The following is a 15,161-nucleotide window of genomic DNA, read 5'->3' as shown; positions in this document are numbered from 1 at the left end:
AGGGATGGGCCCTCTCAATAAATAACTGATGGGTAAATAGTGCTTGGAGGTTGGGAAGATTATGAATGGGGAGGGGAGACAGAGTTTATTTCTCTAAGACAAGGACAAGAAGTGCTGAGGGGACACTTAATTCAACACTTCCACAGAAGTGGAAAGCCTGGGGGTAGCGCAATGACTCTGCTGAGAGCAGCAAAAGGGGAAGGTTCCTGGGAACTGGGTCAGTCAAGAGAGGGTCAGGCGGGCAGGGTGTGTTGGGGTTCTGGGAGGAGTGCAGTGATTGCAGCATTCACCTTGTGAGTGTCAGTATGTGAGGAACTGGAACAGCTGCTCCAGAGCTGACACTGTGACATAGAGCTGAAGCTGCTCCAGAGTTAGGTGCTCACACAAAAGATGCTGCATCAGTGTGGAAGAACAATGCAGGGGGGCCCCCAATGAGACAGACCACAGACCTGAACTTTGGCCAATCACCTCTACCGCATGAATGCATTCAGATGTTAAGATTGCACACTAACTTCTTTTGAATTATCCCCCCTCCACACATACACCAAGAGTTAAACTGGGAACTACTCTGTTATTGTTAATAGGAACTGTTTAAACTAGTGAGCCCAGGGTATTTGCCCTTTTCTGGCAGCCTAAATACATTAGCTTTTCATTGGTGCTGCATGTCAGAGCTTTTTGAGACCCAGTAGCTCTTGCAGCCCAGGGTGCCTGACAGCTGAAGTTTCTTTAATGCTTTCCTCTGAGACACGGTACATCTGGTGTGCAAACAAGTTCTGTATCTGAGAAAGGCTGATGTACCACAACACTCCAATGACCCCATCAGGTGAGGGTGATCACAAGCGTCTTAGGGAAATGTGTGACTTGGTTGTTACAGATACGACACTAACTGGGACTATCCTCATGGAATTAAGTTTAAGTATTTTAGGCATTCATTGTATTAAAAATGCAAACGCTTATGTACGATTCAGGGATTGTACATATACCCATGGGGGAGGTGAACCACAGCCCTCAAGGAACTAAGAAGACTGGAGGGTGCTTAGGCAAATCCACTCAGGTTGCAACACCTCCAGAGAGGTACCACCAGTTGGAAAGAAGTTTGCATTTACTGATACAAACTGGATTCTCCAGAGCCCAACAGACAAAGAAATAGCCTGAGTTTTAACTGACTTAGGGCCTTTTCCTTATCCAGCAAAGGCAGAAGGTCTGGTCCCTAAGGCCAGGAGGTGGGGCGGGGGGGGACATGCAATCCTTGTGCAAGGGCTTAACCTACTAGAGCCCTAGGGTAGAGCTGGGGTGACCTCGGGCAAGTTTTCTAGAATGTGTTTGGGTTTTTATTGTGTTTTCTGTGTAATGTTTTTACCTTAAGAATAAATGTGCCTTCTTAGAAAGAGCTGTGGGGTAACCTGTCACTGCTGGCACTCTACTGTTCATAGCCTGTGGAGAGAAAGCAGCACAGGTGCTGGGCTCGTTAGGCACTCTGGCTTGCTGGAGGTATCACAGCATAGCGCAAGAAGCTGTGCAGCCTGAACACGTTGGTCAGGAGGGAGAGAGACATGGGCCTGCCCAAAAGAAGTGACAGCTGAGGAGCTGCCCCCCTTCCCCCATAAGTGGGTGCCCTTGGTGGACACAATGAGGGAATGCAGGTGTAGTTGTCCTAAACCAGGGGTTCTCAAACAGGGGCGGCTCTAGAAAATAGGCTGCCCCAGGCAGCGCGGTGTGCTGCGCCGCCCTTCCTCGGTCCCGCGGCGGGTCCCCTCTTCCCGCGGCTCCGGTTGAGCTCCCGCGGCAGGTCCACCGAGCCCGGACGAGCGGACCTGCCGCAGGCATGACTGCGGAGCTCCACCGGAGCCGCGGGAACAGCGGACCTCCCGCGGGCACGGCTGCGGACGGTTCGCGGGTCCGGCAGCTCCGCTTGAGCTGCCGCAGTCATACCTGCGGGAGGTCCAGCCGAGCCGCGGGACGAGCGCCCCCTCCGCAGTCATGCCTGCGGCAGGTCCGGTCATCCGCGGCTCCGGTGGACCTCCCGCAGGCATGACTGCGGCAGGTCCACCGGCCCAGCCTGCCGCCCCCTAGATTTGGCCGCCCTAGGCAACAGCTTGGTTTGCTGGTGCCTAGAGCCGCCCCTGTTCTCAAACTGGGGAACAGGACCCCTTGGGATTGTGAGGTTATTATGTGGGGTCGTTAGCTGTCAGCCTCCACCCCAAACCCCGCTTTGCCTCCAGCATTTATAAAGTGTTTTTAATGTATGGGGAGGGAGTCGCACTCAGAGGCTTGCTATGTGAAAGGGGTCACCAGTACAAAAGTTTGAGAATCACTCCCTAACCTGGGAAAAGGTTATTGATAATGTCACTGTCAATTTACTGATGAGCCCCAAACTTCCCTTCCCTTCAGTTGTATGTTACAATAGGAAACACTCTTCATGCCACATATTTTGAAGTACTGGTACTGAATAAGTTTTAAAATTCCAGTGTTTAAAGTTATTCCCCTACATAAACACATCTACCCAAACCTGCTTCCAGAGAGTCTTGCCTTTGCCAGCTGGGTGTTAGCTCCTAACACAACCAGCCTGGCAGCCACTCAGGCGCTCTCCTCTGGGCTGTGCCAGCCCTGCCTTTGCCCTGCAGATTGACACTAAGTGCACCGAGTCCCTGAGTCCCTTTCAAGTGTCCCCCTGTGCTAGCCAGCCCCGATCCCTGGATACCCACAGAAATCCCAGTTCCTCCATTCCAGAAGGAACAGTGGACCCCAGGTTTACCTTATATGACAGCTCCTGTAGCACACCTAGCAATTGAGTTCACTTACAGTAAAAGTAAAGAACATTTATTGAAGGAAGAACAGATTCAAAGAGAAACAAGTGTGAGTGATGGGTACAAGTAGTTCTATATAAAACAAAAATCATAAAATGCAAAACACTTGTTAACAGTTACCTTGCCTATCTAATAGAGTAGATTCTCACCCCACAGTTCAGTCCTTTGCAGAATTAGCTAGCCCCAAAGAGCCAGACTTCCAGGAAGCTCCCCCACTCATCAAGGTGCCACCTCAGTGAATGGTTGCAGAGTGTCTTTCTCTACCCTGTGATCTACTGGATCAGTGTTTTGTCTTTATCCACAGAAAGGGTGATCCACTCACTATCATATTGTTCCTTTTCACTTGCTAGTGGTTTTGATACTTATAGTTTGTCTTTGATGATTTCCCATTGCTTTTCTGGGTTGGTGCCACAGAAGACAATGAGTAATGAAAGTTATAATCGGCTAGCTCAGGACAAACAACTCCCTCCTGCTTGTATTGGCCATGACTGAGACATATTATTGCCTGGTGAGTCACTTTACCTCCTTGACCATAAGGGCATACTTTTCAATATAGTTACATTATTCCTTAAATATCACCCTGTAACAGAGTCACACTCACCTCTCACAAGCGCCTCTAGCCAAGCATGTGTGCCTGCACTCTCTGTTTGTGGTTAGTCTTCAGTGACTCAGCCCTCCGGCCAAGTCATGACCAACCTGGGTGAGATAAAGCAAAGCAAACCCCTTTCAGGGTACAAGTACAACAGGGGTCTCTCTCAGTTTGCCCCTGCTCTGGACTAGGTCAGTGCCCCAGCACTCCTCCTCTTGAGCCAGTGTCTTTGCCCCCTTAGGGCCTTTCCAACCACAACTCTCCAGCTGGGCCAGTGCAGTTCTCCCCCTCTGGGGGTGCCTCAATGTCCAGGCCACTTCCCCACTGTGGCTAATGGGCAGGGGTGGGGGGGAGGGAGACCAAAGCCCACCCACTACTCCAGGTCCCAGACCAAGGACCCTTTAGATAGCAGCTGTCTGCTGTGTCCCTTTATCTAAATCACACTGCTGCTCTAATTCCCTGGGACACTTTCCTGCGGCCCTGCACCATCTTCACCTTTACCTCAGCACCTTGTCCTGATGGAACCTGCACAACCAGCTCAGGATTCCTTCTTGCTCTCCCTGGCTTCTGGCAGCACTACCTTCCCCATGGTGCTGCAGCTCCCTCAGCCAGCCGCACACCAGCCACACTCCTCCAATTCTAGCAAGGTACAGAACTCATGCTGGCCCTGCAGCTCTTCTTATATTGACCTGTGGGCCCCGATTGGCTGCTTCCCACACAGCTGCTCTAGGCCTCCAACAGAGGGCCTCAAGGCCTAGTCCACCCCATCACACACATCTTACAGTGCTTATGGGTACTGATCAATTACAAGTTTTCAACAGAGACTTCACATGCTACCCTTCATGGATGAATACCATGAAAGCAGTGTGTTAGGTGTAGTGAGTTTGTCAGGTCTGAGACAGGAGTTGCTTGTAAAGAACAGTGGACCCTTTGACAGTTGGCACCAACGGGTCGCTATGTCGCAGTGCCCAAGTGCCATGTGATGGCAAACTGGAGGTGGTGCCTCCTTTAAGAGGGAGCTGGACCTGACAGACTGAGGTCAGTGGATGGACAAGGGTTTGAGAGGAGAAATGTTTGCAGAAAGCAGGAGCTTCAGGTGAAAGAGACTTTCAGGAAAGGCCAGGCAGCAATCCTAGTTTTCACAGGGCTGTGAAGCCTGGTTAGAAGGAAATGTTGAGCCTAGGGAATAAGGCTGAAAGATCTAAGTTGAGTTGTTTATTTAATAAGCAAGGTCCAAGAAGGGAAATGCTGTATGCTGCCTTTAAGTCTATGTGCATTCTGAGAGGGGGAAACTGAGGAAGTGGACATATGACAAGACAAGATGTGCTGATCCCATTACACCATCTAACCCTCTTTCATTTTTCTATAGGTGAAGCCACAGCTGGAAAAGAAAGTGCACAAGACATATCCAGTCTTTGTAGCCAAAAAGTATAGATATCTGGAAAACATAGTTGGTGCAAGCCACTACCTCATTAAGGTCAGTATTCAATGTAGGATGGAAGAAGTGAGGGATTTTGTCAAGTGTTCTACCTGCAGAAGAACTTAGATGTCATTTGGAGTGGCTTGAGACAAGAAATAATGATCAAACATTGCAGGGAAAGGGCCAATTTAAGTTTTAATCAAGGTAGGGACTATCTTTCGTGTGAACAGCTTCAATGGGAGAGTCAAAGTGCCCCCCTGCCTCAGACTACCCCATAGCCCAGGAGTTAGGACATTCAGCTGACAGGTAGAAGACCCAGGACCAACTCCCTTTGTCTTGTCATGCAGAAGGGGGACCTGAATGGGGTCTCTCATGGCCCAGGTGAGTGCCCTTACCCCTGGGCCAAAGGTCATAAGGGAGGTTATTGCCTTCTTTATTTTTTCTGGTGTCAGGTGTGCTCTGAGCACACCTACTTGATCAGACCCTGCAGGTAAGATAGGCAGGGCAAAGCCTCATATGAGAATCCCGCTGCAGGTTTGCTGTGAGTTAGGTGTCTAGGCACCTGCCTGAGACAGGAGTGCACATGGCCAGTGGCAGAAACTTAGGCAACTAGCAAAAATTACAGCAAAAATGTAGGTGCTCAGGGAATATAGGTGTCAAGTATCAGAGGGGTAGCCGTGTTAGTCTGGTTCTGTAGAAGCAGCAAAGAATCCTATGGCACCTTATAGACTAACAGATGTTTTGCAGCATGAGCTCATGCTGCAAAACATCTGTTAGTCTATAAGGTGACATAGGATTCTTTGCTGCTTCTAGGGAATATAGGCACCTCCAGTATTAGGTGGCAGCTGAGCGGGGGTTTTGTGAGTACCAGTGGTGCTTAAACATTGGACTTAAACTCCTTAGGCTCCTGAGCCCCTTTGTCCACCCAGCCCTGAATCTCCCAGCACAAGCTATCTGGGTAAGTATCAGAGGGGTAGCCGTGTTAGTCTGGTTCTGTAGAAGCAGCAAAGAATCCTGTGGCACCTTATAGACTAACAGACGTTTTGCAGCATGAGCTTTTGTGGGTGAATACAAGCTTGCATCCGAAGAAGTGGGTATTCACCCACGAAAGCTCATGCTGCAAAACGTCTGTTAGTCTATAAGGTGCCACAGGATTCTTTCCTATCTGGGTAAGGACACTGCTCTGTCAAGGCAGGTGTTGTGTATTTACCTGCTTTAGGCAAAAAAAAAGAAAAATACAGAGGAGGTTCACTGTAGTACTCACAAGTTCATCTCACTGCAGAAATAGCCAATAGTTGGGTATGTGGTAACTCACCAAGGCCTCCTAGGATATGTCTACACAGCAACTAACACCTGTGGCTGGCCCATGCCAGCCGACTCGGGCTCACAGGGCTTGGGCTGCAGGGCTGTTTCATAACTAATGTCTGGGCTTGAGGATTGAGCTAGAGCTTGGGCTCTAGGACCCTGCGAGGTGGGAGGTCCCAGAGCTCAGGCTCCAGCCTGAGCCCAGAAGTCTACACCTCCCACAGCCCGAGCCCTGGGAGCCTGAGTCAGCTGGCACAGGCCAGTCACAGATTTTTCTTTGTTGTGTAGACATGCGTCTACAGATGAGTGCATTAAGCCTTTCATTATTGTGGTATTTATTTTTCCTGGAGGCCTGGCTCAGCCAGGTCAGCACTGAACAGATATACAGTAAGTGACTAAGTCCCTGTCTCAATAAGTTTACAGTGTAGACTATGTTAGGGGGCTTATTTCTTCACCCTTTTACTTCCCTGGTCGTTCTCGCATGAACAGAGAGCAACAATACCCAAAGTCTGAAGGTGCAAACAATTCGATGTTTATTGGGGTGAACTTTCAGCAAACATGAGTTCAGTTTCCTTCCTCAGTGTCCCCCTTCCCAGCTCTGACACCACAGAGCCTTGCCTATGTCCCTGTTCCCTTTTCCTATTCCTATTCCCTCCTCCTTAGCAAAACATGATTTCAATTCCCCCACCCCCATTCCTTGTTCCCATTCCCACCCTTACTTCCTGATTGACTGCAGACTGTATAGTAAAACTTGAGTTTTGTTTAGCTATACCAGTGATTCTCAAACTTTTGTCCTGGTGACCCCTTTCACATAGCAAGCCTCTGAGTGTGACACTCCCCCCCCAAAAATTAAAAACACTTGTTTATATATTTAACACCATTAAAAATGCTGGGGGCAAAGTGGGGTTTGGGGTGGAGGCTGACAGCTCACGACCCCCTACATAATAATCTCATGACCCCCTGAGGGGTCCTGATCCCCAGTTTGAGAACCCTCGATCTACACCTTAACCAATTATTTTACTGAAATTTAACTAACCAATCCTAACTGAGCTGCGGAAGCCATGTGGGCTGCCTCCTGGCCCGGTTGCTGCTGCTGCTCCTCGGACCTCTGGCCCTGGGGCTCCTGCTGCTGCCTGGTGAGTCCCCGGCTGCTCCCAGCCGCTCCCCGCGTGTGAGTACCTGTGTCTCCTGCCCACAGCCCCTGCCCCTGCCCCTGCCCCAGCCACCCCCTGCCACAGCCAATCTCTGCCCCCAGCCATCCACAGCCACCCTCTGCCCACAGCCAGCCCCTGCTAGCCCCTGTCTGCATCACCTACCCACAGCCAGCCCCTGTTGCAGCCAGCCCGTGTCACACTCCCTGCCTCCAGCGAGCCCTGCCCCACGCCCCTGTCTGCAGCCAGCCCCATGTCCACTGGTGCCCTGCAGTTCTCAGGGCAGTAACCCTGCACACCTGCTTCAATGAGGGGGGCAGGGAGCAGCTGGTACCCACACATGTGCACACCCTAGGGTGACCAGACAGCAAGTGTGAAAAATCGGGACGGAGGGTGAGGGGTAATAGGAGCCTATATAAGAAAAAGACCCAAAAATTGAGACTGTCCCTATAAAATAGGGACATCAGGTCACCCTAGCACACCCAAAGGGAGTGGCGGGGACCCACACATGTGAAAAGGAGCTCATTTCTAGTTCAGGCCCATCTTTTTAAAAAAGAACTTTAGGTAGGGTTAACATACATCTGTATTTTCCTGGACATGTCAGGCTTTTCGGTTCTTAAATCGCTGTCTGGGCGGAATTTTTAAAATTTAAAAATTCCTCCCGGGAAAATACAGACGTATGGTAACCCTATTGGTACAAAAAATACATGCTCTGGCACATCCCTTAAATCAGAACTTTATAGAGAACTGGTTGTTAAGATTTTAGCAGCTCATCACTGTTTACACCCAACAAAATTAATTATACAGCAGACACAAACAATTACAGAACCAGACAGAGATTACAGACAAACAATAGGGAAGTGGAGACTACACTGATAGAACAATACAGAAATGAGGATTTTACATCCCAGCTATTGATAAGTGAGTTCTTGCCAGACAGGATGCTATCAAACTAAATCTTCTTTTACAGCTTTTAGGCTCTTCCCTTTCTCTGGAGGTGATAGTGTTGGGGACTTTAACCCCGACAGCGAAATTCGTTGTCTGTTCAGCTAGAGAGACAGACAACACCAGCAAGGTCCGTTCAAAAGCCTTTTATTGACAAGTGCACGCATCAACAAAAGACCGCTTGTCTCCAGTGAGAACCAGGCCCTTTTTACAGCTTAGCATTAGCCTATATAGACAGTTTTATTACGTCATACATCACTCACTTGAGCAAAACCCACCCCCCTTTGTTTAACAACTTAAAACTAGACACTTTTAATATACACATGCCTAGACTTTATGTCTACAACTTTAGATTATTAATTATCTCTTAACAACACCCAAAAGTTAGAAATACAGGGGAGTTTTTAAACAAACCTATAACTCAACCAAAAGTTAGAATCTGAACCGTGGGATGCTAGAGTTCCTTATCAGCTCTTCAAACACTGTCCTTAGCACAGCTAATGGTATGCCAGCCATGCAATCCCTGGTTTATCTCAGGCTTGTCTCATGTTTTCCAGGGCTCTGTTAAACAATGCTGTTTTTCAATACTTTTCCACTCTGGGATTATCCAAAACCTTTGCTAGCCTGATTTCAGTCAGGTTAGCATAACTGTTTTATCTGCTATATTTTCATTCAGGCCTAACAATAGGAATATTAGGACAGGATTGTATTCCTAACAACTCAAGAGCACCTTATTTCAATGTGACTAGTTTGGAATGTAAGGATGTGACCACACACTTCCCAATTTATGGCTGCCTCTGCTGCTTAGCCAAAGGCTTAGCCTAAGAACCAGGCCTTACACTGTTACAGTAAGACAAGGCCCTTACACTGGCAAACAGTGATTTTGATTCTCTCTTTTATACCTCTATAACTAGCTAAGTGATAAGAATATTAGTACAGGTCTTTGCAGACAGGCCTGAATATCTATATCCTAACAGACCAGGACAAAGATTTATAATGATGCCTAAAATTAAACTCCTGAGGTGGAATTTTCAAGAAAGCTGAAGGGATTTAAGTGACACGTGCTCTTACATCACTTCGGCAGTTTTGAAAATCAGGTCACTTATGTAGGCATGTAAGAGCTGAGTGGGATTTTCAAGAGCACCAGAGCAAATAGGTTATTGCTGGTGGGGAGAGGGTTTCACAAAACTGCCTATGGAACTCGTGCTTCTAAGTGACGTATGTGCTTTTGAAAATCTTTCCCGGGACCCTCACATTAGGTACCCATTTTTGAAGATGTAGGCCCAAGACTTGAGGATTAAATGTGTATTTTTGCTATTCACATTCTGGGAAGGGCTGGCTCCTGAAACACAGATTTACATTGAGCCCCCAAACAAAGACGCCTGTCTGCTCGCAATCAAATATCTTTGACTCTTTGTTACTGAAAACTGGCATATTGGTTGGTTACAGCTGTGCCTGAAGCTGCTGCTGCTGAATTGCCAACTTGTACCACTGCAGTCCTTGGACACATGTGCACAGACTTGGGGAACAGAAAACTGGGCCTGATCTGCTCTGAGAGTACAGGCCTCCACCACATGAATTCAAGGCAAATTATCATTAGTTCTGAGCAGATTTCAGGATTTCAGCCTCTGGGAAGGTCCAGTCACTAGAGTGCATCCAGGGGCGGCTCTAGTAATTTCGCCGCCCCAAGCACGGCGGCACACCGCGGGGGGCGCTTTGCCAGTCGCCGGTCCCGCAGCTCCAGTGGATCTCCCGCAGGCACGTCTGCGGGAGGTCCACCGGAGCCGCCTGCCGCCCTCCCGGCGACCGGCAGAGCACCCCCCCGCAGCATGCCGCCCCAAGCACGCGCTTGGCGTGCTGGGGCCTGGAGCCGCCCCTGAGTGCATCATAATCAAACACTTGAGCCATTCAGATTTCACCTAACAGGTAACTGTGGTGCTAGGCAGGCCATTGGTCCAGTTATAAGCCAGACAGTTCTGTTTTTCCTTCCCCGAGGTTTTATCCCCTGTCCTGTACAGATGTAAAACTGGATGTGGGTCTGTCTGGTTTCATGCTGCACTGGACAGAGGATGCCATTTTGAAGAGCACGCTGCTCTGCCCCTGCTGGCGTGACCTCACACACACCACACATGTGATGCAGGAGGACGTGAGGGTGGAGCAGCATACTCTTTAAAATGGCATCCTCTGTCACGCAGGTGGGGGCGGGCCCACGCTATCCCCGAAGTACCAGACGGCCTGGTATTCTGGGGATGCGTCAGTGGCCACCCTAGGTGCCTCTTATATCAGAAAATACATTACATCCCCTCTAGCTCTGCCTTAGTGACTCTGAACAGCAGAGGAGCACTGGAGGATGGTCAGAGATTGACAAGGCCCAGCAAAGGTCAATGAAGAGAGCAAGCAGTACAAGTTGCATGAAAGAGAGACTGTAAAAAGGAGTCTTTTCCACAAGAAGAGACAACGTGAAGGGGCTGTGACTTGAACTTGGGTTTCCCACCTCAGTGCCCTAGCCAGCAGGCTCGACAGTCAATCAATCACTTTGTTTCTGGCCCACTGATTATTTATACCCAGTGGAACAACTTCAACAAGCCAGGCAGAGAAACCTCCTCTTGAATACCTCATAGCTAGGGTTGCCAAGATTTCACCGGGAGCCTCCCAGAATTGGGCTCTGTCTCCTGGAGGCTACTGAAGCCAACCCAGGAGATTTTAGGTGCTAAAAGTCTGGTGGCTCAGTGGAGCTAAGGAAGGCCCCTACCCTGAGCGCTGACTCTGCAGCTCCCACCGGCCGGGAACTGTGGCCAACGGGAGCTGTGGGGGGCAGTTCCTGCAGGCAGGAGTAGCGCATGGAGCCCTCTTCCCCCAACCAGGGGCCACGGGGATGTGCTGGCCACTTCTGGGAGCGGTGTGGCACCACAGCAGGCAGGGAGAGTTCCTTAGTCCTGCTGCACCGCTGAACGGGAGCCACCCGAGGTATGCGCCACCCAGCTGGAGCCCGCACCCCTTACCCCCTCACACACCCCAATGCTCAACCATGAGCCCCCTCCCAGAGACAGCCCCCCAAACTCCCTTCTGCACCCCAACCCCATGCCTCAGCCCTGAGCCCCCTCCCACACCCAAACTCCCTCCCAGAACACACACCACCTCCTGCACCCCAACCCCCTCGCCCAGCCCTGAGCTATCTCCAGCACTCAAACTACCTCCGAGAGCTTGCACCATGAACCCCCTCCTGCACCCCAACTCCCTGCCCCAGGTTCAGCCCCCTCTCACACTCTGAACCCCTCTGCCCCAGCCCAGAGCCCACACTCCCTCCCGCACCCCAACCTCCTGCCCCAACCCATTGAAAGTGACCGAGGGTGGGGGTGAATGAGCAACAGAGGGAGGGGGGAAATGAAGTGATTGGGGCGGGGCCTTGGAGAAGGGGCGGGGCCTCAGGGAAGGGAAGGGCTGGTGGCAAGGCAAGGTATTTGGGTTTGTGTGAGTAGACATTTGGCAACTCTACTCATATCCCACCGGTTTGAGCACTCTGCTGAGAAACAGGAGACCCAGTACATCAGATGAGGATCATATTGAACCCAGGTCATCCAAATCCCACGTGAGTAAGGCTCCGCGTTTGTCATGCAGCTCACAGAAGTCATGGATTCTGTGACCTCCATGACTTCTGCAGCGGCTTGGGTGCTTGGCCGGGGGCCGCCTGAGCAGCTCATGGAGCCCTTAGGCCGGTAGCACCAGCTGCTGCTGCTGCAGTCTTGCTCCCCCCCACTCTGCAGCAGCAGGAATTTGGGTGTGGAGGGGCTCAGGGCTGGAGGTTGGGTGAGGAGCAGTGCTTACCGAGGGGGGCTCCCCAGAAGAACTACAGGAAATCCCCTCCCTCATCCCCTAGCTCCATGTGCTGCCTCAGCTGGCAAGCATCACCCTCACAGCTCCCATTGCCGTGATTCCCAGCCAATGGGAGCTGCAGCACCAAGGCTTGGGGCAGAGTGAGGTAGCACATGGAGCTCAGGAGCCAGCTAGGGAGCCTACCACAGCCCCAGAGCTTTCCCCCCGAGCCGCCCACACACACACACAAGTCAGGGGACATGAATTTTTGTTTCCTGCCCATAACCTGTCCATGACTTTTACTAAAAATACCTGTGACTAAAATGTAGCCTTACACATGACTACTCCCAACCACAGGACTAAAAGTGATAAGGTGGGATATCACCATCTCCTTCTCTGGCCATTTTGTAAATCTGTTCCCCCAAAATCAAAAAGAATCATTTGGGAAATATTGAAACAGTTTGTCACCAGTTAAAAAAATATTTTTTGATTTGACTGACAGTCGAAATTGACACAAACAGTTTTGGTAGATTTGAAACGGCATTTTTGGTGAATAAAATATTAATCCGAAAAAATTTCACCTAGCTCATGTGGGAGGGGTGTTTTACCTAATCCCAGCATCCAGTCATCTGTGCCTTGATTTCCCCTCTGGTGGTGGGGTGCTTTGGGTATGGTCGGTAGCCAGACAAGTAGCCAGCAAAAATTCCAAACAAGTCTTCAGTCCATTCTGTAAACTCAGACAGCCCCTCTTAGACCTTGGGAAGTCCAACAGGAGGGTTTCTTCCCACTATGTGCCTCCTTCCTCTTCCCTGCCTTTCATCAACTGACTTCTTATACAGAGACTGATGAAAACATCTCCTTTTTTCGAACTTTCTTTGCCCTTTCCTGAGTGGCTTTGAAAACTAATATGGCCTTCTTGGAGAAAAAAGGGTTAATTCGTTCACTATCAGAGATCTGATTGAAGTCAATGAGAGTTTGCCTTAGGAAAAACTGATTGAAAACTTTTGGGTTTATGTGCAAAAAGCAGAAGATGAAGGGACTGAGTGGGAAGGATAATTTTGGGGGTATAAAGACTGAGGCCTCAATTCAGCCCAAGGATAAACAGGTGCTACTCCCAGAGCAACCAATGGAAGTGGAAAAAAACCCAAAAAAACAGGAGTACTTGTGGCACCTTAAAGACTAACAAATTTATTTTAGCATGAGCTTTCGTGAGCTAAAGCTCACTTCTTCGGATGCATAGAATGGAACACACGGACAGGGGATATCTATACATACAGAGAACATGAAAAGGTGGAAGTATGCATACCAACAGGCAGAGTCTAATCAATTGAGATGAGCTATCGTTAGCAGGAGGAAAAAAAACTTTTTGAAGTGATAATTAAGATGGCCCATAGAAGGTGTGAGGAGAACTTAACATAGGGAAATGGAAGTGGGACATTCTTATAGCAGCGTTGAATTTGACCTTGTGAATGGGGGAATAACATTTTTACTTCTACTGATCGTGAGGAACACACTCACATAGGCACAAAGACTTGTCACTGATCACACGTAGTAGGAAATGGGAACAGTCTCTACAGCTATTGAAGGAGAGTGGGTGTAAGTTAGTTCTTATTTTGTAGCTATTCAAAGGTTCAGCACTGCATCTCCCCAAACATCCTTTTATTGGAATGTGCTTAGTCCATGGCTGTCCCGTTCTCCTTGTCTTTCAGGTCTCCGTCAGCAACCCTGCGCATGAGTGTGTACACTTGTATGTGGTACAAGTGGTTCTTCCTCCCCCAGTGGATTCAGAACTCACCAAGTATCAGCTGAACAAAACCGAAGATGATCCACTGGTGCCAATTTGATTGAGATGCTTGGGACGGGCTCTTCTGTTGCTCTTTCTGCAGACTCCCAGCTCATACAACCAGTGCCAATACATGAACGAAAATAAAATGTAACTGATTTTGAAAACTAAGTTTGTGTTTCCGTGCTGCATGTAACAGAAGGTCTGTCTTCATTCCAGCAATACTTAATTGCTGCTAACTAACAATGGGCCTGCAAGGAACCAACAGTTCAGCACTGCATTTCCCCAAAACATGCCTCTATTAGAATCTGCTTAGTCCATGCGCTTGACTCTCCCATTCTCCTAGTTTGCTGCTTTCTGCTAATAATAGTAACCTAGAGAACTAGAAGAATTTTTCTGCCAGCTCTGCCTTAAGTAAATCTTTCACATCCCCACTTGCCACATCCCCACTGCAGTCATAAGAAAAACAGTCATCTAACTGGACACCCCACACTGGATCATTACATCGATTGCTTCAGGAAAAAAAATCAACTCTGAAATCCTCAAATATGCATTACATCCACCACAGTCTCTGTACTGCCCAGGGGATAGTCCCTGAAATCTAAACACCAGATAGTGATCAAACCAGTAGACAAAGGGCACTATTGTAGTCCCTAATCACGATAACTGTGACAACACGATCAATAGACAAGTCTCTTAAACTATCTATTATAATGACAGGTTTCAGAGTAGCAGCCGTGTTAGTCTGTATCCGCAAAAAGGAGTACTTGTGTTAGTCTCTAAGGCCTGGTCTACACTAAGAAGGGGGGTCGAACTAGGGTACGCAAATTCAGCTACGTGAATAGCGTAGCTGAATTCGAAGTACCCTAGTTCGACCTACTCATCCATCCAGACGCGGTGGGGTCGAACTCCGCGGCTCCCCCGTCGACTCTGCCACTGCCGTTTGCAGTCGTGGAGTACCGGAGTCGACCGCAGCGCTTCCGGAGTTCGAACTATCGCGTCTAGATCAGATGCGATAGTTCGAACTCTGAGAAGTCAAACTCACCGCGTCGACCCGGAAGGTAAGTGTAAACCTACCCTAAGGTGCCACAAGTACTCCTGTTCTTTTAATCTATTATAAAGAACTTAAAAATGACCCCACACCATAATTCACACAGGAATTTAAAGACACTATAAAATCTTTCCCCAAACAACTCCAAGAAAGGCTCTATAATCTCATCCCCCACAAACCCTCCCCATGGAACTTCTATGGGCTTCCCAAGATACCCAAACAGGGGAACCCAGGAAGATCTCGCGTATCTGACAATGGCGCTCTCACTCAAGCAAAATCAGGACTCATAGAAACCAT

The 15,161-nt window shown here is 49.1% G+C and overlaps 1 protein-coding gene across 2 annotated transcripts; it reads left to right on the top strand.

Annotated features, from left to right (window-relative positions):
• Positions 1 to 3,219: 3,219 nt before the first annotated feature.
• Positions 3,220 to 13,984, top strand: LOC120395604 (cystatin-A1-like). 2 transcript variants are annotated; one of them, XM_039520139.1, is made up of 3 exons: positions 3,220 to 3,315; positions 4,766 to 4,873; positions 13,740 to 13,984. In XM_039520139.1, exons 1-3 carry the CDS (start codon positions 3,292 to 3,294, stop codon positions 13,872 to 13,874), a joined length of 267 nt encoding a protein of 88 aa, XP_039376073.1. In that variant the 5' UTR covers positions 3,220 to 3,291; the 3' UTR covers positions 13,875 to 13,984. The 2 variants fall into 2 exon arrangements, with proteins under 2 accessions (XP_039376073.1, XP_039376071.1); XM_039520137.1 differs by lacking the exon at positions 3,220 to 3,315 and adding an exon at positions 3,779 to 4,043.
• The last annotated feature ends 1,177 nt before the right edge of the window (positions 13,985 to 15,161 follow it).

Source organism: Mauremys reevesii, linkage group 1 (assembly GCF_016161935.1).
Source record: "Mauremys reevesii isolate NIE-2019 linkage group 1, ASM1616193v1, whole genome shotgun sequence".
NCBI lineage: Eukaryota > Metazoa > Chordata > Testudines > Geoemydidae > Mauremys > Mauremys reevesii.
Note: the sequence above shows the minus strand (reverse complement) of the source record. Positions and strands in the feature narration are given on the sequence as shown.

What these genes read in the sequence shown, in the direction of transcription:
- LOC120395604 (XM_039520137.1), top strand. Translation starts at nt 3,915, where the DNA reads ATGGAACCTGCACAACCAGCTCAGGATTCCTTCTTGCTCTCCCTGGCT. An exon ending in ACTCCTCCAATTCTAGCAAG is followed by an intron (nt 4,044 to 4,765) that starts GTACAGAACTCA and finishes ATTTTTCTATAG; the next exon opens with GTGAAGCCACAGCTGGAAAA. An exon ending in CAAGCCACTACCTCATTAAG is followed by an intron (nt 4,874 to 13,739) that starts GTCAGTATTCAA and finishes CTTGTCTTTCAG; the next exon opens with GTCTCCGTCAGCAACCCTGC.